The sequence below is a fragment of the Pteropus medius genome, unplaced genomic scaffold, assembly GCF_902729225.1.
Source record: "Pteropus medius unplaced genomic scaffold, Ma_sr-lr_union100, whole genome shotgun sequence".
NCBI classification, from domain to species: Eukaryota; Metazoa; Chordata; class Mammalia; order Chiroptera; family Pteropodidae; genus Pteropus; species Pteropus medius.
In genome coordinates, this window is record NW_024340696.1 from 8,849,749 (window position 1) to 8,873,603 (window position 23,855).

At 33.6% G+C, this 23,855-nt stretch overlaps 2 protein-coding genes across 8 annotated transcripts in view; one reads left to right on the forward strand and one right to left on the reverse strand.

The window, feature by feature from the left end:
* DNAJC24 (DnaJ heat shock protein family (Hsp40) member C24) overlaps nucleotides 1-20,507 on the forward strand; it is a 45,347-nt gene extending 24,840 nt beyond the window's left edge. Inside the window, exons 2-4 of the mRNA XM_039866381.1 lie at nucleotides 5,642-5,780; nucleotides 16,687-16,755; nucleotides 20,268-20,507. Of these exons, the coding sequence (XP_039722315.1) occupies nucleotides 5,642-5,780; nucleotides 16,687-16,755; nucleotides 20,268-20,398 (339 nt within the window). The 3' untranslated portion in view covers nucleotides 20,399-20,507. The remainder of the gene's footprint in view (nucleotides 1-5,641; nucleotides 5,781-16,686; nucleotides 16,756-20,267) is intronic.
* IMMP1L (inner mitochondrial membrane peptidase subunit 1) overlaps nucleotides 13,964-23,855 on the reverse strand; it is a 63,611-nt gene continuing 53,719 nt past the window's right edge. For 6 of the 7 annotated variants that reach the window (XM_039866335.1, XM_039866341.1, XM_039866342.1 and 3 more), the window contains exons 6-7: nucleotides 23,069-23,179; nucleotides 21,718-21,881 (exon numbers count right to left, since the gene is read on the reverse strand). In XM_039866335.1, the coding sequence (XP_039722269.1) occupies nucleotides 21,813-21,881; nucleotides 23,069-23,179 (180 nt within the window). In that variant the 3' untranslated portion in view covers nucleotides 21,718-21,812. Of the gene's footprint in view, nucleotides 20,484-21,717; nucleotides 21,882-23,068; nucleotides 23,180-23,855 lie in introns of those variants that run through there. The other variant, XM_039866359.1, reaches the window with a different exon arrangement.

Consider the following 23,855-nt stretch of genomic DNA (forward strand, 5'->3'; position numbering starts at 1 on the left):
TTGTTCTTTTCTCTCTATTAATGTTGGGAGAAAGTTCTCATTTTTCCTTTATGGCTTAGGAAATTTTGCTAAATTACTTTAAAATTTTTTTGATGTGTCTGAAGATTTTTTTTATTGAGATATGGTCAACATACAATGAAAAGTGCAGATTTTAAGTGCTTTATTGGTGAGATTTGATATGTATAACCACCACCCCAAATAAGATACAGAACATTGTCATTTCTTCAGAAAATTCCCTTGCGCCTTTTCCAATTAATTTCTACCTCCTCTTCTCACCTGGAAACCAACTTCTTTCTTTCACTATAGATTAGTTTTGCCTGAATTTGGATTTCATTTCAATGTAATCACATAGTAAGTACCCTTTTCTTCTTTTGCTCATAATATTTTAGGTATTCATCTGCTATTGAATGTATCTTAGTTTTTTATTTTTTATTGTTGAATAGTAGTCCCTTACATGGATATACTAGTTTATCCATGCTCCTGTTGATAGACATTTATGGTTCCAGTTTTGGCTGTTATAAGAATAAGACTGTGAGTACATTGTTTTATAGGTCTTTTTGTGGGCATAAGTTTTTTTTCTCTTAAGTAAATATCCAGAAGTGGAATTGCTTGACCACAAATATATATGTATCTCTATAAAAAATTGCCATATAGTTTCCTACCGGCAACTTATAACAGTTCCAGTTATTCCATATCATTGGCAACATTTGATGTTGTCTTTATCTTAGTCATTCTTTTAGGTATTTATAAGTGTCTTATGATTTTAATGTACATTTTCCTGATAATTAAGAAAAAATTTGAGCACATATTTATGTGCACATTGTCTATTCATCTATCTTTTGAAAAGTGCCGGTTCCAAGTTTTTTTCCCTGATTATTAATTGTCTTCTTATCACCAGTTTATAGGATTCTTTTTGTATATTCTGGATATGTCCTTTTTAGATATACATTTGGCCAGTATTTTTTCCCCAGTTTGTGCCTTGTCTATTTTCTTAATGGTATCATTGATGAAGAGAAAGTTTTAAAATTTGATGTTTAGTTTATCAATTTCGTGTCATTATAGTTTGTGTTTTTTGTTCTGTCAAAGCAATCTATGCCCACCCTAAGGGGCAAAAACATTCTCTGCTTTTCCTTCTAGAAGCTTTATGGTTCTTAGTTTTACATTTATGTCTATGATTTATCTTAAATTAATTCTTATACTGTCATGCACTGCTTAATAACAGGAATATGTTCTGAGAAATGCATCGTTAGATGATTTTATTGTTGTATGAATGTCACAGAGTGTACTAACACAGACCTAAATGGTACAGCCTACTGCACACCTCAGCTGTATGGCATACCACCACTGTACAATGCAGGCCATCGTTGACCAGAACTATATGTGCACTGAGATAGGAACTGAGGTCAAATTTTTTTCCACATGGACATCCAGTTATTTCAACGCCATTTGTTATAGACTATCCTTTCCATATTGAATTGCCTTGATACCTTTTTTGAAAGTGCACTGACTGTATATGGATGATCTATTTCTAGACTATTTAGTTCCAGTGATCTATTTGTATAATTTTATACCAGTAATACAGTCTGCATTACCATAGCTTTAATAAGTATTGAAATAGGTAATAGTTTTTTAACTTTGTTCTTTTTCAAGATTCTTTTACCTGTTCTAGATTTATATAAATATTATAATCATTTTGTCTGCTTCAAAGTAGTTGACTGGAATTTTGATATGGATAGCGTTATACTTATGTATCAGTTTAGGGAAAACTGACATGATCTTCCTATCCATGAACATATTTCTTTCCATTTGTTTAAGTCTTCTTTGATTTCTCTTAGTGGTGTTTTGTAGTTTTCAGTGTAAAAGTCTTATACATCATCTATTTAGTTTATTTCAAAATATTTCCATTTTTTTCCCTCGATGCTATCGTCACTGGTAATTTCTTAAACTTTCATTTTCCAGTTGTTTGTTGCAAGATTTGCTGATTTCTTCATTTTGAGTTCTTTGCTTCCAGGTAACTAAGTTCTTCAGTTCTAGCAAAATGCATTATAATTTAGTACTGAAAGCAAATAGAAGTCAGTTAAAATGAACTTTGCAGCATTGATTTTAGTACATACTTATTCCTTAAGAGTATCAGTATTTACTGTTTGAATGGTGTTTTTCTCAGAACTCTCTGTTATTTGTATGATTTTGCCAGCATTTTTCTAATATAGGGAAGTCTATGCTATCTTTTTATGGCTGTTCCTGGAACATAGGATGCTTGAGATTTCATGTCTTTTCATTTGATCAGTGAATGAATGAAGTAGTAATAGCTTTGGGCTCTCAATAGTGAGAAGGTTTGGCTAATGAGGATCAAAGAAAAGGGCAAAGAATAAGCCTTGACAACAATAGGAAAATGATTTTGGTTTCTTAGAATAATAGTGAATGCTTGAGCCTGCCTCGCAAGGGACAGCTCAGATATAGAAATAGAAAGAAAGAAATTAACATTCACTTTGAGACTAGCAAATCTCGAAACCTAGAATTAGGGACTTGTTTTCATATGGGCAATAAAGAATCATTGCAGATTTTGAAGTTAACAATGTACTTAATACCGTTTCATTAGTGGGCCTTGTAATTGAAACATCATAAAAAGTTTTAGTTGTCTGTTGTATTCCAGTTTTAAATGATAAGGCTTCTTTAGGTATTATTACCACAAACTTAGTGGCTTGAAACAACAGAAATTTATTCTTTTACAATTCTAAATGCTAGAAGTCCAAAATCAGTTTAACTAGGCTGAAATCAAGGTGTTGGCTGGGCCACACACTTCTCTAGAGGTTCTAGGGGGAGATCCCATTCCTTGTCTCTTCTAGCTTCTGGTGGCCACCAGCATTTCTTGGCTTGTGGCCTGATCGCTCTAATCTTTAAGGCCAGTATTTAAGATGTGTCTCTCTTTCTCTGCATGGTCTTAGCGTCACCTTCTCTGTGTGCCAAATTTCTCTCTGAGTCTTATAAGTATACTTTGTATTTCTCACCTGGATAATTTTTCTATTTCAAGATTTTTAACCTGATCATATCAGCAAAGACCTTTTTTCCAAATAAGGTAGCATTTACAGATACTAGAAATTAGAACCTGATATCTCTGGGGGCCATTATCAGCCTATCACAGACTGTATTATTTTTTTAGAACTTCATTTTGTTCAGGAACTTGCCATCAAAACAAATTGGACTAAGGATTTTAGTGCCCCAAAGACATACTTATTTTTTTTGCTACAATTACCATTTTTAAATTGTACCCTATATCATAGAATAAAATGTATTGCATTCTAGTAGTACAACAGAATAGACCTAACAGCCTCACATGTTGAGTTACTTAATTAAAACAGTAGTCAAGGAAATACCAAATTAGTGAAAGAGATTGAATTGTGCTTCGACTCTCATAGAAATGATATATAACTCAATAAAATTTAATGATAGCTTTTAGGTTGGGGCAGCCAGGAACTAATTCTTGGTTTTGTGAACTTTCTTGGTCAAATTGGTACATGATCAAGCCCAATCTGTTCTGTTCATTGTACCAAGTAGACCTTCTATAGTGGCGTATTAGTAATTATCTGACTTTTTAGTCTGCACTCTTTCTATATAGCTGTTAGTTTAGAATGATTTCTCTGGGCCCTTACTCAATGCTTATTACATCGAGATTGAGTTTTCATGAGCAAGTGTATCTTCAATGTATACTGGTGGAATATTTGAGCATGCTTATATAATAACACTGAATCAAAGCAAGCTTGTTACACAAATCATCTTCACATAGTGTTAGTGGAAAGGGTCAGCTAGAAATCTTTAATGTAACCAACTCTATTCAGGCTTTGGCGTGTTGCTTAAACATCCCAGCTTTAGGGACTGCCTAACCCTCAGCATGGGAATAACCTTTATAAGCATCATTTGATAAATTGTGGCTGAGAAAAGATTAAATAATAAAGCCTTAGTTTCCTTTTCTTCAACCATTATATTAATTAGCTTAAAATATTTAAATATTGATAACTGATAGATTTGGCATAGAAAGAGAAATAATTTGCCAAAGGGAAAATGGAAGTCTGATTCTCTGTTTGCCCTATAATCTTTCTCTCAGCATGCATGATATTCATTAGTTCTGTGCAACCAAATATCACAATTGCTTTTGATCTGCTAGTGAGGATCATCAGCAGTGTGAAGTTCAGCATGAAAACAAATTCACCATCAAAGCCAATAGTCAACATTATGATTAAAAACTTACATACTTTCTAAATTCTAGATTGAGAATTGAAATCATTTGATTTCATGTTACTTGCCACAACTCACAGAGTGATTTTGGCCTTGGCAACTTGGATAATAAATGACATGATGCTTGTAAGTTTTTTGTGCTTTTTCAATGTCTGCAAAGCAGTCGAAAGAATTTAAATGATTGTGTCATTAATTGATGAGTATGTGAACTAACCACATCAGTGTCATGAAATGTATGTTAATTTGCCTGTTTTATTATAAAAACTTATAGAGTAAGAACTAAATGGAAAAAACTATTCTACTAGTTCAAAAGAAATTTCTAAGATAACTTTTAAAATTAAAATTTGTTCTGTAATATATTTGATAAAACATTGAGTGATTGCTCATTCAAAATTCTTGATGAATACTATCAAGTGGTTCCTTATTTACTTGAGAGTGAAGAATTACATATCTGAATATCTGCGAATATTACCCAAGATTATTTAAGTGAAATGTCTCTAAATTTAGATAATCTCACTTGTTTCTTGAGAGACTGCTGATAAGCAATGGCATACTGATTCTTTCAAAAGAACTGATAGATGAAAAGAGAAAGGAAAACAGAAGAAAAAGAAGAAGGGGATAATGTAAGTGAGGTATCCAATAAGGCACGTTCACATTGTCACTTGAGAATTGATGAATTGGCATAAAACTTTCTGGTTTCGACCAAATAGTATGAAGAAATTACTGCATATTGGAAACATTCTTAACAATTTCTTAGACTTAGAAAGCACATGTAGGAAAATTTACTAATGAATTAATTCATATTCTAATGTTTCATTGAGTTCTTTAAAGTTTTTTTTACAAATTTGCCCTAGAATAACCATTTTTCAATAACAATTTATATCTGTGGATTTATAACTTTAAAATCTTCAGGGCTGAGCCAGAAGACGAAAGGTGTTTTATTTTAAAGTATGATTGCGTAATTTAATTTTATAAGAAAAAACTAGTAGTCCATTCGTGACATCTACATTTGAGCGCATTGTATAAGGAAAGCTTTATTCTTGGAATAGTTTGTGTTCTTCCTTTGTCATGTCCCACTCGTCTGCATGTACCTATTTCTGTTTGTGTTAGTCATCCTCTCTAGGTAAATTGTCCATGAGACCAGTGATTCCATCAGCAAATTATCCAGAAAATGCTGTCTTTGCACGTTGTGACAGATCATGTCACTGGTGGATTTATAGCTACTCCAGTGGTCTAATTACCCTGGCAGTTGTCTCCTGTGCCCAACACTGTTGTCTCATTGCGTTGGCATCTTAGCTTCATCTTCTCATTACCTTCTCTCTTAACTAAAGCTCAGATTTACAATTTCTTTTTTAACCTAACCCACTTAACCCTCTCTGTTCACCACCCCCTTATTTTTGATTGGCAGTATCATCCAGATAAACAAAGTGCAGATGTGCCAGCAGGAACAGTGGAGGAATGTATACGAAAGTTCATCGAAATTGATCAGGCATGGAAAATTCTAGGGAATGAAGAGACAAAAAAAGAGTATGACCTGCAGCGGCATGGTAGGTACTCAACATTGGCACCTCTCTGAAGCACAGTCCACAGCCATTCCCGGGGAGCATTTTCCAGCATTTGTACAAACTTATTATTGCCTTTTTTACTCCCCCTGCCCCAGATCGTTGTTTTTAATTATGCTCTATTCTTAGTAGTGATTGTTGTGTATCCATTGAGAAATTCACAAAACTACTAGGATGTGGCTTCTTGTGAAGCGGTGGAAGTGATTTTTTTATTAACTAAAGAAAAATATTTCATCACATTCCTAATTAACATGTTTTATACGTTTAAAAACTTTACAATGTAATTATGTGCTGATTAAAATTTTTAATTGTAGTACTTTTAAGACTTTATACTGTATAAATGACAGTCTGAAAGAAGATACTATATAGCATAACATCATAAAGCACTCTGCTGTCTCTGTGCCTGTTTTAGGCTAGGCTTCATGGTTATCTCTTGAATAAACTATTCCTTATAAGATGGCTGGCTATACATGGTATTTTAGGAATGAACATTTCCCAAGCAGTTTTAAAAGTCATTTCTTTTATGCATTTTAAAAAATAGCTTCTTAAAACAGTGACTAGCTCTTGTGAGAAAGAAAGGGAGAAATGTAGGTCAGGTTTGTCACACATGGACTGCGATTACACAAAGTGATAGGCTGTCTTTCAGCACTGGCCTTGGGATAGGAGTCCCTCAGCCTTCTCTTTGAACCTTCGATATGCACCCTACATGCTAATGGGGGGAGTCGATAATCAGTTACAGCCCATGGGGAAAACACACAGTTGCACTCTGCAGCCGTGCACCAGGCTCAGCATCGACTCCTGTACGTCGGTAAAAGCTCACTGTCTCTGTGGTTGATTACCGAGTCCCCTCCCATACCCTACGTTGGCACACCGTCAAACCTAACAAAATGATTTTTAAGACTCCTACTACTACTAAAATTATGAAAATTTGAGAATCAAGGCTTTATTTCTAAAACACAGCATTATAGGATAAAGCCAGTGATGTATACAAATACCCATATTTATTTTCAGAGAGAGTCGTACCAATAAAATTAAGTATTTCTTGCAGGCAGTGTGTAATACCTTTGTGTGTAAAGACTTCACGAGTTATTTGTTTATGTACTGGAGTATTTCTTTTTCACAGCGACTTTCATAATACTGGTCAGCTCTAAGGCCCTTCTGCTTTAAGACTGATAAGTTTATATTTTTTAAATCTTAAGAAATTGATGAGTGTGTTTTTGCAGTAAATTTAGATTAATTTTCAAATATGGCTTGAATATTTTGTCCTCCTATTTGGTGCATACATGAGCATCTTTCAAATGTTGTAGTTCTTTTGTAAATGTTTTTTTACTTCTAGCAAAAGAATGTAGAGATGGTTCCATTTGAAGATGAATTCTATCCATAGATATATCATTTTATCCTTTGTTCACATGATATAATTTCTGTGAAAGTACTGAAACTGTTACACACGAATGTGTTATGTGCAAGAAGCTATCTGTGTCCCTAAAGCGACCAAGCTGTACTGGAGATGATGATTTTCCGATGGTGCTTTTGCACATCTTTACCAGTCTTTACTCTGTGGGGTTCCGATTTGCTTAGCTTAAGATAAGCATAATCCACAAAACCTTAAGGAATATACAGTATGTTCTTGCAATATTGCTCTGCATTTTTGCCACTCCACAGCCTATGTCCTATTAAGAATCTGTCATTGAAACTGACTGGAAGCCTGCTGTCTAAAGAGCAAAGAGGTAGGGAGAGATCAGGAATCAAAAAATATTGCTATGGTATAGGGTAGGATAGACCAGAAATGGAGAAAAATAAGAAACAGGGTTTAAAATGAGCAATAGAATTACATGAAAGGAGGTTTAAAGAGATGTTGGAAGAAAAAATAACATCTTCAAGCCATTCTCATTACCTTTGAGAAGTCCTTGGAAATGTGGGTTTCTTTTGAGTTTTGAGTCTTTGGTTTTAAGGTTTTAATGGAAGCAGCTTTGGCCTCCTGTATCTCAGGGGACTCTTGTAGGTCGTTGACAGGTCACAGTAAAGTTTAGGCAAACCAAATACAGTGGGAATTGGGCCTGACTCATGATTCAGATAAATAGGCAGATCTTGTGCTTGGAATTTATATTGGAATTTATATAATGTCAGCTTGCAAGTTTTTCAGGCAGGTGATTGCTGAATTGAGCTATTCTAGAAGAATAGTAGAAATACAACTTTTCATTACATTTTAGTACCTCAGATCTAAGTACTAAATATTTTCACCACCAAAGGCTCCAAATAGAATGCTTTGTTTCAGTTTTAAATTGAGATTGGGTTGTTGTTTAGGTAAGAAATAGAGGTTTCTTATCCAAATATAACTTGCTCTTTTTAAGTTTCATACTAGAATTTTAAAAATCTAATAATAAACCTAGTTTCCTATCGTCATTTCTTTTGAATATTGATATTAATTTTTCCTTCTTGACCCATCTTCAGTAAATTGCTTCTGAAAAGAAGGAAATGAACTTGAACTTCTAGCAGTAAGGATTTAGATTTGATAGAAGGAAAACCTTTGAGAATGATAATTTGTTAAAGACCAGGATAGGTTACCGAGAGAGAGTATGTTTGTTATAACCAGGTCAAAGCACTCTTTTTTTCTGGGTCACCCCCTGGGGACATGGAAATAGCTTTGTCACACAGAACTCTTTTTGCATGTGGTGATAGTTCATTGTAGAACTTTCTTTTCATAGGGTGTGCTTTAAATATTTGTTTCCTGCCCTCCATTAACTTGGTTTATAAAATAATTTCAACTATGTAATAGTGAGGAAGGAGGCAGGAGATGTTTTATTGGGTGATGTTGAATGCTTTCTCATATTTCACAGCTCAAAGTTGGTGCTCTGTTGTAAAGAAGGCTTCATCAATACCACCCACAATCATTTATTTCTCTAAAAGATCATTTAAAGGAGCCCTTGACATCCATATTATCAGATGAGTTCTAATAAAGAAATAGTCCAGGGTAGACAACCTAAAGTAAAGTACATATGTTTTTTTCTACCTCATTTCTACTTCTATATTCTTAGTTGACATTTTTGGGTACTGTCGACCAGGCTGAAGAAAAGCAAATCTAAAAAAAAGGATGAGTAATATTCAGTTCCCAGATATTATACAATTTGAAAGCATTGTTAACTAGTGAATTTAATCAATTCGTTCCAGTTGGTAGATTTACCTTATTGTTTCTAAGGATGCTTGTAAAGGCCAATTTCCATGTCCCCTTGAAAGGCATGTAGTTATTTAAGATTAGGCTTTGCATTTAGACAACCATATGAGCACTTTTGGAAAATCTTTTCAAAGTTTATAAAATGTTCACATGAACAATATCTGTAGACTAGATTTTGGTGCCTTTATAAATCTTATGGAGTTTTCTCATATATTAAGCACATTACAAAACACATCAGAAGTATATCATGGGAAAATAATAGGGATCATGATTCAGTAGCATTGTAATATGACAGTCACACAGATCTCTGATGTCTTGGTAGCTCTATAAAATGACACAGCTTATGAGTTAGGTTACTTCTCTGTGAACTGAAGAACCAACCTTCAGATGAAATAATATTTATTTAAACCTTCATCAAATTAAATAATATTTTTAAAAAATGAATGTGTTTAGAATCCTTGGTGGTATATTATTTTACATTAAGATGTATCTTGGTTCTCTATTAGTGAATTATTTTGGTAATGTGGAGCCTTTACTCTATATAATTGGCCAAGTACTTGGATACCAAAAACATCCTGGCTCAGAAGGGGATTGGGCCAGACATTTTAAAGTTAGTATGTCTTTATTCAGAGCTAATCAGTTACTCCCCCTTAGCTAGATACAAAAGGTCATTTCTGGTGTTGTAAATAATACTTTTAAATGTAGATAATATGACTTTGGGTTAACTATTAGGAATAACGGCTTAAGGCAGTTGATATTTGTGCAAATTATGTGCTAAAATTGACCCTTACAAAACACTTGTAGTACTCAGGTTAAGGTATCCATTTATGGTAATATCAGTATTGCCATTTGATTTTAGGAATTTGAAAATTGACTATAAAAATGTGCTTCAGGTAAAACTTGAAGATAAGCATCAGGGGAATGTTTTTTTTTGGTGACTATTTCTGGGAAAAGTAAGTATGTGAAATGATGCAGAAAATCCATCTAGACAGTTAGAGATTGGCATTTTCTTCAGAGGGACTGGCATCCAGACAGTTAGGGATTGGCATTTTCTGTGAGGGTCTTCCTGTTCCATTTTATTTGTAACAAGAAGGTGACTACTCACATTATTTGTTAATTTTACTTGAATGCAAATGACTGTTTTTCTGTCTGATCTCAGAAGCTAAGCAGGGTTGGGCCTGGTTAGTACTTGAATGGGAGACCACCTAGGAAGACCAGGTGCTATAGGCGTAAAAAATAGAAAAAGTAAGAGATTGTAAGCTGACAAGGTCCTTGCAATCTGTGAGGTCAACCAAGGGTTGCCTCACCTAAAATAAATGAATGAATGAATGAATGAATGAATGAATGTTTTTGCAATAAAAATGTATTTTAAGATCATTTCTCCATTTCTCCATGATTTTGAATAAAAATTTGGTTAGTTTCAAATAATGTTATAGAAACCTATGGGCAAGATTATAGGTATAATTCTGGTATACTTGGACCTAATTGGGGGTTCTGATTTAATAATAGAGAAAATGTAGGATTTCAGGAAGTTTGTATCACCAACTTTAACCTCTCTCCCAATTTCTGCTTGGGTACTTGATCCAGTTGAAATCAGTGAGTCTAAAACCAGATGGGGTCACCTTTTTCATTGCTTGTTTCTTCCCAGACTTGAAACCAGTTCATATTATACTCTGATTACTTCTGCTGCTCAGTATACAACTAGTGAATTAGAAACGAGTGTCGACATTTAAAAAAAATTTTTTCTATGTAATTTTCTCACAGCTACCATAGTTCTAATTGGCCTTCTACCACAGGTTTTTACATTTTGATTGGTCTCGCTTTCTTTATTCTTCTCAAAGAACTTCTCTAACCACCTCCTCCCCTACACAACATTTACCCATTCACCTGGAATTTAAATAGGCAGAAGATTTTAAGTTTGCTTCTACTTTTTCTAACCTTATCACCAGTCACAAACCTAATGAGAATCTTCTCCCCAATCTATTTAGGAGCTCCCAAACACATCTGCTTATGCATTACTCAGAACACCCTCCCATTCTGATTCTTCACAGCTTATTCTTTATTCAAGTTCCAACTCAAATCCTCCTGTCTCCTTTCCCACCCTGCCAAAAAAAAAAAAAAAAATTCCCTGACATTCTAATCCACCATCATTTCTAACCTCTGAATTTAATCCACGAAGTATTTTGATTTTATCTTCTGTGGTTCCCATCTTTTAGTTCTGTTTGGTACTTCTGAAGGAATGAAAAATTAAATGGATATGGCTTTGATAATAATGGGTCAGTTTTAATGGGACTGACAATAGCAAAATATTCTAAATTTCTAAACACTGTTACAAATCCAGACAAAGTCAAGAGCTGCTGCCTTCCTACACTATGGTCCTTGAGGCTTCTCCTGTCACCTCTCCAATAATGATTGGTATTTAGTCAATTTTCTATGGTCTGATATAGATAGGTCAACACAAACATAAAATAATAACAGTTAAATTAGCTGCCATTTGTTGAGCACTGGCACTATGGTAATTGTCTTTTAATCATTGTTTAACAACCTTGTTAGGAAGAAATTAATATCTATTTTCCAGAGAAAGAGTATGAGGCTGGAGGGTGGTAGGGGGATAATTAACTAATTTGACTAAGGTCGCATAGCTAATAATTGATAGAGAGGGAATTCAGAGCCATTCTGTGAGTCTTAATCACTGCCAGGCTGCCAAGTTTTAAAGAGGTGTATACAGCCTACTATTTTTTGGTCCAAATAGTCAAGAATGAGGCATATTTGAGAGTCAGAACAAGAAGCCAGACCTACATCTGCTGCTCTTCTACCTGTTCTGTAGTGAAACGTGAAATTCAATTTTTGGGTTTCATTTGGTACCTCTCATGAGCACTAGTTTATAAAAGCTCTGCAGCTCTTCAAGTCCATAATTAAACTCCAGATTTGTGATTTTTCTTCTATATTGAAAGACTTACAATTTTGACTATCTGAGAAAGGATTATAGAACTTTACGATTTAATGAGCATGTTTTAAGTTAAATGTTAGCTGATTCTCAATCCCTTACCAAGGTAGAGACTGTTCCAAGAACAGAGACTGTTATGGACAAGGAAACAATATCCTTCAAGTTATTTCCTATACGAAAATTTTAATTATATATAGTGAACTGATTTTTTAAGAATGAGGTGATTATTTAGAATTAAATTATTTGGTTTTAAAACAGCAAGATACTAAGACCTAAGGGAAAACAATACTGTTTGCTTTTAGCACACAGAGATGACTTTAAATTTAAAATAAACTCTAAATATTTTAAATGGCATAAAGCTAAATACAGTGGACTAATTGCTAAATGAGAGCATTCTGGGGACTTGATCACTGGAGTAACACGATATTGCTACACATGAACAATAGGGACAGAGCTGCTGATGGACTCAATCTTTTGGCCAATATTGGGTTGATTGAGACATTTAGATACCGCAGCCGTAATGAATAAAGTTGAATTCCTCTCGTTTGTGCCTTTTTATTGCTGTTATTTATTTTTATTTATTTGAATTGTAGCCACAGTTAGAAAAACTTTCCTGGTATTAGGAAGTATAATTATTTAGGCAGCAAAGAGTTATTTTAGAAATTTTAGTATCCTCCTTAGGAGGAAGTTTTAAAAGACTGGAATTCTATTGTCTTGTAAGAAGTAAGAAATATTTATTGATTCCCAAATGGACCTGAAAAAAACCTTTCCTCTTTTAGAAAGTTGTGAATGACCCAGCGAGAGCTCTGGTAAGCTTTACTGAACCAAGCTGCTAATAGTTATTTAATGTTATTCTTCAGTGTGAAAGAATCTCCATAGATTTTCCTTTTAATCTCTTTGAATTGCAGGCTCATAAACCTCTCTGATGAGTCCTGCCAGTGTTTTCTTAGATCCCACCGTTGAGACAATGGAGCCACAGAATTCTTTCACCTCTTGTTGTCAGACAAATCCAATAGAATATAAGGTCAGAAGGGCCTATACTTCTAAAGGTTTAAAGATTCTTTTTCAAGTAAGCACATATTATTTGATTTTATCATTATATTCCTCAGGAATCCCTCTTTAACTATAGTGCATTGCTTTCTATCTGTAAGTAAATTTGGAAGTTTTTCTTGTCTCCATATTTAAGCTTGTGAGCACAGCACAGGGTGTGAACAGACCTTAATGTTCTTAGATACCTTAGAAAAAGCTGAGTCCATTCACTTCAAAAGAATTAGGAACATGTAGTGTCATTGGTCTCAAGATAGAGCACACCAAATGCCAGGCAGTACATTTTCTTTCCAGTGCTGTTGTTTTTTTTTAATTACCATTCTGTAGCTAAGATTACAGATTTAAATATTGGATCTGTTCCTTTAATTAAATCGCTTTCTAAGTCAGTTTGTTTCATCAACATTTTTAGTTGTGTCATGTTAACAGGAGAACTTTGAGATAAGATTTATCTTTTCAGATACTTATTAAAATATTTCATTGTAATGAGCAAAAATATTTATAATATGTAATACTCAAAAGAAAATGAAGTTATCTGTTTTGCAGATGCCATGCCTGATAGACAATTATCAAAGCTAATTACAGGGTTCCTGTGAGTTATTTTAAGGGCTAGGAATGAATTAAGTTTTCTAATTATAACTGCAATGGTGGACAAGCAGAGATCATTGTTTAAAAAGAAGAAAAAAAAAAACATTGATTTGTTTGTGCTCTTTCCTGGTATTCGTAGTGTGGGGGGTTGCTGTTGCCCCATTCCCTGGACACCTGTTTCTCAACAAAGGATCCCTACCCCCTGCATTTAGATTCACCTTTTACTTGTATGTACCCCCTCTGCTCATTATACAGTTCTCCAGGGATCCAATTTTCCCGAGTTAATCACCCCAGCCTTTTTCAGAAGCTGTTAGATTACCGTCCTTTCAAAGACTACAGACTTTCCTATGAGGCTCTTAACTTTTTTCCCGTAACTTTTCGTATTTCTTAAAAAATGTAGCCACTGGAGTCTCAACATTACCTTTAAAACTTTTTATTGAAGTTTATCACAAACACAGAGCGGTGCATCAATCCTAGGTATATGGCCTTATGGATATTCATAGTAAACACACCCATCTCACTCGCACCCCAGAGTCCCCTGTGACCCCATCCAGTTACTACTCGCTTCCCCATGCTCAACAGCACGGGGTAGTTCTTCCTGTTACATTTCACATAATGGAGAATCATACAGTATGTCCTCTTTTGTGTCAAATACTGACTTTTAAAACCAGAATCCCCACAGAAACTTGGACTCTGTGCACACAGTGTTGAATAATCAGGTCAATATATAGATGTTTAGACAGCCACAGAACATGATCATATTTTAATATACTTTTAGCTCTGACCTTGGGCAAATTACTAACAATTTTTGTGTTTTCCCTTTTACCATGAGATAAGGTCTAAGCTGATCTTTCAACTAAGAAATAGGTAGCTACTCTAAAGTTCCTGTACATAAAGAAGAAAAAAATAGTAAAAATGTAAAAGCTATTTTTCTGAGTAGGTGGAATAATATATTAGAAAGGGTTCCACATGAAATAGTAACTGGGTGAGAATAACAATAGCTTCCTAGTAGAGAAGCAGAACAATACAAAGCTGACTTGCTAGGCAGTTATACTTACCAGTTATTTCTCATTTATTATTTTTAAAATGACATAATGGACAAACATGAATGGGTTAATTCTTTTTGTACAATTAATGTACTACAGGTGTCCAAGATAGGGCAGATTAAGAAGGTTTATTTATTTTGTCATTAATTCTGCCATTTCTGACTTGCTTTAAATTGATTTCAAAAGTACAAGATAATCTTTAAGATATTCTGGAACATAGGCAACTTGATTGTAAATTATTTATACCTGTTTTTTCTCTAATCAGGATCTGTTAAGTGCCAATTACCCCCATTCTTCAAGTCTAAAATGGTGTTTCATTTCTCCATTCAAGAAAGTTACCCTGGTCCTTCGTGACATTTTTTTTTTCATCCATGAGACTGCTATGTAGATTTTTTAGAAAATTAGGAATAATAACCTATACCCAAGTATACTTTATATAGAATGTGGAAATTTGTTTTGTTCAGAAATTACTTAGCATAAGCATACTGATTACACTCTGTATAAGCTTTTCAGTAAGCACACAGAGATGGAGGCAATAACCCTGACCACCGGGCAAAGTCTGTATCTTTGGAGTTTAGGACAGTTTAATAGACTGTTGGTACCTGGTAAATATGAAGTGATACAATATTTGACATTCCTTAATAGGAAACCATGGCGAGTTCAAAATATTGTATAATCTTTTCATCTATTTTAAAATTGTATAACTCACCAATAAATTTTGAACAGGCAGTTATTAAATATAATTAAGTTGCAGGCATTCACACAACGGAACAAAGGGAAGCATTCTCAGCAAGTGAATAAGAGACTAGTGAGACAGGTAAAGAAAATTTCATTGGTGGGGGAGGTGGATTTTAGTAGTTTTTTTAAGCATTAACTTTTAGAAGAACGATACAAGCCTACAGGAAGTATATCATGCCTTTAAAAACAACTAGTGCTTCTCATTTATAGTTGCTTTCTTTGTCCCAAAATGCACTTATTTTTAGCAAGAGTGCATGCTTATGCTACTCTTACTTTTAGTTGGAATTCCAGGCTTCTTTGGACCTTCCTTCTGTAGGGAAAACTTTGGCCCAGGAAACATCAATGGAACATCAATACAACACAATTGTGTTGTATGGTTTTTGAAATATTTTAAAATAATTCTTCATTTAAGTTACTTAATATTGTGTTGCAAGCAAATAAAAATCAGGTAACTAATAGCCCCTTATATTTAGGTAGCTTTATTCTTTAAAGCACTTTTAGCCTGATATCATTTGATTGGTAAAACACTCTTGTATTAGTCTGTCTCATCTGCCATTAACTATATTCCATACACTAGGTGGCTTAAACAACAGAAATTTCTCTCTCACAATTCTAAAAGCTAGAAAGTCCAAAACCAAGGTGCCAGTCAATATGGTTCCTGGTGAGGTCTCTCCCCCTGGCTTGCAGAGAGCCTCTTTCTAGCTGTGTCCTCATATGATAGTCTTCAGTGCATATCCATGGAGAGAGAACTTCTTTCTCTTCTCATAAGACCACCACTAGGACCCACTCTTGCGACCGCATTTAACCTAATTACCTCATAAAAGCCTTATCTACAAATAAAGTCACATTGGGGGCTTAAGGATTTAGCTTCTGAATTTGGGGGGGAGTCACAGTTCAGTCCCATAGCAATCCTTCTGAAGTAGATAAGATAGAACTCAATATACCTAGGGTTAGAAAGCTAGTCAAATATTAGAACTAAGATTCAAATATAGCTATCTTTACTCAACTCCATGCTGCCTTCTTTAGTTACAGATATAATTTATCTGACAAAAAATTTTCCTCTCTCTCACAAAACAGAGGTCACTAACTGATCACAAGGAATCATCAAAATCAATGTCATGGTTTTGCATGTTGCATATTTGTGAAAAAATGTGATAGATTTTGACTATTAAAGTTCATAAGAATTGGTATGCGCTGGAATTTAGTCAGTTGAAGTCAAGTAGCCTTATAACTGCTGTCAGAAGTAGTAATCTAAGTTTTAAAATGGTAAGTAAATGAGAGAGTTATAGTGGCCAGGCTGGAGTTGCCTTTTCAGCATTCTTTGTGATTATGATTAAAGTATTTTATATTTTACAGAAGACAATCTAAGAAATATGGGACCAGTAGATGCTCAAGTGTATCTTGAAGAAATGTCTTGGAATGAAGGTTAGAATTGTTTTTTTTCTCTTGACTACAGTAATGGAAAATATTAGGGTTTTTCTATAAAGAGAAAATAAAAACTCTCATATTTGGAATCTTAAAAAGAAGTAATAATTTGGCTTTTGATATATATATGGGTGTTGTCTGGAATATTTTTGTTTCAAACTTCAATTATTGATGTCCCCCTATATGACTCATTTCCAATTATTTTTCTATTCTAATTAGTTGATAGGTACATAATTTTTCATAAGGTTTTCTTTTTTAAAACTACTTTGGTTTTTGGTTTGCTCTCCATCTGTGTAATAGGGAAAATAAAGTCAAAGAAAGTAATTTTTTCCATCCTTCCTATGTTGACATTCAAGATTAATTCTTATTAGAATTTTTATTTTTGTTTGTTTATATAGAATCATAACATGTCAGAGCAGGGCTTTCAATGTTATATTCTTCTATTTGGAGCTTCATTTTTACACTCACTTTTTGATTGGGTCTTAGGTGGAAAAGAAAAATCTGTCACTCCCTTTTACCTACCTTGAAGTCATGTCTTTCTCACTTCCCTTTTACGAGAATTTTAAAACTAATTTCTCTACTCTTGATAGTTCTGTGAATTGCTCTGGTTATTAAGTTTCTTTTTCTAAATGGAAGCCATGAATACACACTCCCATGTTTCTTTGGTCAAATGAAGAAAATCTTACTAGTTCCTAGAATTATTATATGCTCTTAACCCCGTAACTTTATTGTTCAGCCTGGGGTACAGGTTCCCTAGGAGTTTATAAAAATTTACTAATGAGTGGAGGTAGGTAGAAGATAAACAGCCCATATTTTAATAAAATATTTTTTAATGGTAAATTCTTAGTTTAGTGCTCTTAGGAAGCTGGGTCACAAGCTATATTGGCTTGGAAGGGGAATCATGTTTTTGCCTGTGGGCCACTCTGTTCCAGCTGCCAAATGAAATCCTAGAGTAGAAATTCTTATTTGCAGTGAATGATTGGAAAACGAGGTTTTGTGTAACTGGGGCTTTAAGGGGTTGACAGTTTCATCAGTCTAAACAGGAAGAGCTACTGCTGTGAAAACAGAATATACTAGTGACATAAGCTTTCACTGCTAGATCGTGAAGGAGACAGACTAGAACATGTCATTTATCAGTGAGACCTGCCAGCTAAACAGATCTTTTGAAAATACAGTATTGCTACCTTAAGAATCCATATGTATGTTTAATCTGTTAGACAAATCAGTTCTTCTTGCTGTATTGACTGATATATATTATTTACTAATGATTCCTGATAATGTGAAAATAGTTTTGATTTTTGTAATCTTCCTTTCAGTAGCATTTAAAAATATAATTGATATAAGATTTATTTTAAATTAAGAATATGGATTGATGATTCAAAAACCTGTTCAGTCAACTATAGGAACTTTCTGATACAAGTGATAATGCCAAGATAATGAAGGAAGTGTACAGCATGTACAAATTGTCAATGGTTATGTTATAAATGTGTTGTTCTTTGGGACTTCCTAAAATAAATTTGACAGTGAAGAAGATACAGAAGAATCCCAACCACAGACAATGAATCAGTTATAAGCAGCTATAGTTAATTTTAATACTATGGGATGTCCTTACATGTTTATTAAAATTAAGGGTTTATTATTGTAAAAATTGAAATAGTTCTTAGCCTTGTGAGAGAAAATACTAACAGCTGCATGAAGCTATTATTTTTGCAGGAATGTTTAAAAACTAGTCATGTTAAGTTTTGCAATTGAATTTACAATTTTGAATTGTTCTTTGCAATTGAAAAGAGCAGCCTTGGCAGATAAAGTTAAAAAGCAGATCAACTGGGCAAGTAAAAAATTGTGTGAAGATTTCTTCAGTCACTTTCAGAATAGCCTTGGAAGGTGAAGATCCAGAACAGGAAAGTGGATGAAGCCTTACATGATAGACAGCCAAATTCAGCTTCTTGATGCAAGGACAGTATGAAATATGTGTTTTATTACACTTAAAAGGTACACCTGAAGAACTGTTGAGAGATTGAAGTTAACCTTTCCCCTCACAGTTATTGTTAGTTTGTTTGTGTGGTCATTTTGTCTTTGTTATATTTAAAATGATGATGTCTGTGAAGATATCACTTTATTAAGTGTCAGTAGAATATAAGAAAAAATTTAACAACATGTGAGTTTTTAGTGAGCATTAACATTTGGAGTCATCTATGACAGAACTCCATAGTAGTCCATGGTGGCCTCTGCATCATTTACCAAGCTCATGTCACCTCAAATTGTTTCTCAATGTTCACTGAAGTGGTAAAAAAAAAAAAAAAAAAAGGAAATTTAGCTTATGTACATTTTTACACAAAAAAACAATGCACTTATCCTCTGCTATACATATATGTTGGCTTAGACAGGGAAGATGATAGCATTCTTAAATTCAAAATGAAATTATTTTTCTTTATGGAGAAAAAGGACTGTGGTAAAAAAAAAAAAAAAAGGATTTGGGTGAATGAATTCGTTTTCCTTACTGATAAACACATGAAGTTGGTTCATTTAATTGCTTTTTTTTTCTAGGCCAAACTTCGTTAGAGAACAAAAACAAGGCAGTTGAATTTTTTTTCCTTTTCCTTTCTTTTTTCCCTCTCTTTTAATGGCATATGTTGAGATCTGTTTGAATGTTTAAAAATGAAGTTTGAGAGTTGAATAACAGCATCTGTAAGAAATCATGTATTTTGTTACTTAGTTCATTTATCTATATAAAAAATTACAGTAATATAATGTGATCAGTAATTATTTTTCCTTGACAGTCACTTCTCAGTGATAGTAAAATTGAATGACCAGTAGATCAGAAATTCTTTTGGTTAAAGGACGCAGAGATTTCAACTTCTTAGGAAGATGACGGACTTAAAATTTCTAAACATTACACCATATTGCCTCCTTTGGGCATCTCACTTCAGTGACTGTCCTTTTGGGTCATAAATCATTTGTAAACACCTAACAAACAAACATGTACAAACACCCACAGAAAAAAACAGTGTGTTTTTATATAGTTGAGTCAGGATTCTTGAAATAGTGTGATACCAGAACAGATATAGTCAAATGTTGAATTTGATAAGCAGTCAAGTGTGAAGTTTTCTCTAAAACCATATACTCCAGGCAAAAGCATGCTCTTTAACAGGTAGGGTATTTTTCTTTTTCCTTTACAGTAATAGTTTGGATAAACACATTGTTGAGAAAAATGTTAAAAAAAAAAAAAAAGACAAATTTCATGGGTCACTCTGAGGGGCTGCTATAGATCTTTGGACTATTATTAATCCATAGCTTTAATCCATCTCCTCTACAAATAAAGATTCTTTGATAGATAATTTTTAGAAACACTGCTCCATACAAGAAATGTTTTCAGGTTCTCATTTAAGAATACATTTTATATTTACAGAGCTTCTTTTGTCTTGCAATTTCTGTGGAATAAACTGCATTTTTTTATAGTGTTTACAAAGTTACTTGTAAGCATTTAAAGCATTATTTTGTTTTCTCTGCAGATGATCACTCTTTTTCTGTGAGTTGCCGTTGTGGTGGAGAATACAGTGTTTCCAAGGAGGAAGCAGAAGAAGTTACTCTGATTTCTTGTGATACCTGTTCACTAATTATAGAACTCCTTCATTATAGCTGAAATTGTTCACCAAGTAGAATCTGTGTATTCAGATACACTGAAGAGAGTCCATTCTAACTTTGTCCATTCAAGCAACTGTATAAAGCTGATAAAAAAGAAAAAAGAAAAATGTGGTAGGATTCTTTTTTTTTGGTCAGCTCTGTTATTTGCAGAGAAGTAAGACTGTCAAGCAAAGTCTACTCCAGATTAATAGAAAATTAATTTAGCTATATGTGTTTATATTTATAGATTGCCAAAAAATGGATTAGAATTATAAATTATATTTAGTGAATTCCTATTGAGTACTTTATTATTAATTTCCTTAAATAAGCATGTCTCTTCTTTTAAAGGGTCAGAGTATCATCATATTCATTTATAGTTACTAAGCTTCTGAAGTAACATATTTCTAGCTGCCAGAGTTATAGGCCTATTTGACAACTGCCTCAGAAATCTAAAGTCATTAAAATTAAATTAGAATCTCTGCAAATAACATGTGATTTTAGTTCTCCCATAATGTAGGCTGAATATGGGTATTCATGAGGTTATTTCAAAGTTAATAAAGAAGGCAAAGTGGCAACTGCAGGAAAAAGGATAGCTTTGGAGTCAGAAGACTTAACTTCAGTCCTGGCACTATAGTTCCAAATTCTTCATGTAGCTATATTAAAAGGAGCAAGCTTCTTGAACACTGCCATCTTCAATTTTAGATATAATTAGGAAATAGTAGCTTTAAGAAAAAAAATTGAAACACATGCATTACTTTCCTTTTTATTTCAGAGTACTGTGATATAGTATTAATGCCTGTATTTAGGAATAAGGAACCACTGCATTGCTGGTATGATGAAATGGACTTTTATAATGTATTATTATTGACTACAGTAGACTGTAAAGATTTTATTTTTTTATATATTTAATATTCTATGTATAGTATAAGTCAGCACTCACTTTAAAAACTCATTTAAAAAGGAATCCTTTAGGGGCATCACTGAAACTTTCTCACTCAGTTCATTCAATTCTCACTCATTCAAAGAGTGAGCCAAGCGTGCGACTTAGCAGCTTTTTATTAAGTTGAATTCTTGTTGGTTTGGACTTATACAACTAGTTTCTACTCTGACTTGTAAATGTAGCTAAAGTATGAAGCATATCCATGAGATTACTTTTTCATTATATCTATAAAACCAAAAATTCAAAAGTAAGGTTGTCATCCAGGTTTTTCCTCTAAAAATATTTTTATATCTAGCATAAAATTTAGATAACTTATTTTTATCCACATATCTTGAATTAATATAGCTTGCAGATTATTTGTTATTCCTCTTTACATTTAACAATTTAAAAGTAACAAATTGAATAGCAAACAGTTTATTTGTAAATACATGGTTTCAGTGGCAATAACAAATTCATCTGAACAGGAAACAATTATCAAAAGAATAAATGCTTGCTAATCATCAGAAAATCTGTGACTATTAGGGCTATCACGTAGAAATCCAAAATCACTCAGAGGCCAAATCTGTAAAATCAAAATGTGATTGAAGACAATTAATGAAAGTGATGTTATATGATCATCATATTCCTTTTTTTTATCATTCATCTCCTTTCTCTATGACATATAAATACTTTCTCCTTATTCTTCAGTCAAGAACAAAATTTCTACATCAAAATAAGACTTTAGAAAGTAAACTTTCATGTGTGTATGTATTTAAACTCTAAAGTTTGGAACATTCAAATATACAAGAAATTGCATGTCATGTGAATACAGTTGACCTTTGAAAAACACAGGTTTGAAGTACATGAGTCCACATATATGAAGATTTTTTTCAATAAATATACAGTTGGCCCTCCATATACCCGGGTTCTCATCCATGGATGCAGAGGGCCAACTGTATGCACTGTTCTGTGCCATTTTATACAAGAGACTTGAGCAGTCACAGATTTTGGTATCTTTTGGGATTCCTGGAACCAATACCCAACACCATAGATGAGTTTTGGGGAAATTGAAAGTTATTAGTGGACTTGGAACTGCTCGGCGAGGTCAGTGACCCTACCTCCTGTGTTGTTTAAGGGTCTACTGTATACATGTGTAATGTGTGTATGTGTGTGTATGTGTGTGTGTTTTCTTTAACTACCCTCAAAGTTAACCAATCTTAAGTACTTGAATATGTGCTAAAGTGTAAAGAATTCTGTAATTTATCCAACAGCCCCAAGTGTTATATGTTTTTCTCCTTACTGGTTGTGACAAAACAGGAACCATGGAGAACAATAATCTTTCCTAAGAATCGTATATTTACTACAACCATGATAAGTCCATTACTCATTGCACTTAACTGAGATATCCCTGCATTACAGGTAGTTTGAACCTAGACTGATCTTCTACAAATGCATATTAACATATTCCCAGGATATGAACATGGTTATAAAAGTTGTATGAGAGAAATTTTTGGAGATTCAAAATAAAGGCTTCTTACTATATAACTAAGGTAGTTTGAACTTTATTATTCAAATAAAAAATTATTCTCAATGACCTGTCTCAATGGGGGGAAGGCATATGTTTATAGCTATGAAAGCCAACATGTTCATAACTGTTATTGCAACAGTTAAGTCCACTGACAGCCTGAGGAGTTCAAAGTTTATTTTGAAAGAAACTGATTTTTTTCCCAGCTCAGAGAAGAAAGCCTACATTTAAACAGGAGACAGTACCTTAAAGAAAATACGTCCTCTTATTAGTCCATATGGAATAGGTCCATAGGACCTGGAATCTGTAGAATTCTGTAGATTATCACCTTCTATCCAAACATGACCAACTGGCACCTAGAATTAAAGAAGAAAGCAGCCCCTTAAAAAAGATTGCATACTATAAATAAAAAGTATGTCTTATAGGAGAAATGTCTTAAAATTCTCTTTTATAAAATACAAACCCCATGATTTGCACTTTTATTTTTATTTCTTGCACAATAAAATAACTAAAATTAGTAATAAAGTTTCAACTTTTTACAAGACCTATCTTTTTTGCCACATGGTTCCCAATCATTAATTTGTCACACAAACCCCAAACTGAGGTTATAAGAGATCAAAACAGTGTGACAGGGTCATTAATTTAATAGACTTCAAAAGAGGCCATTAGGATGCTGACTGAAAATGTGCCCTCCTGTCTCAATAACAGCATAAGCAGGGCAGCCACTCACTCAGCAACATCCTGGGGCCAGTACCAAGGCCAGACCTATTAGAATGCTCATGATGAACTAAATGGTAATTGATTGTGACATCAATTACAAATAATCTCATCATTTTATTGGAGTGGGCTTGTCAGAATTCTAATTAAGATCCCTGTTCTGCCTTTGTACAGGCCATATCTTCAATGCATTATACTTGAATGATGACCATCAAGAACTAGAAGGACCTATTATAAAATCATCAGTTGTAAAATTAATGATGGTAACCTTCTACTAAATGAAAAGACCCTAGTTCCTATATGTCCTATACATTA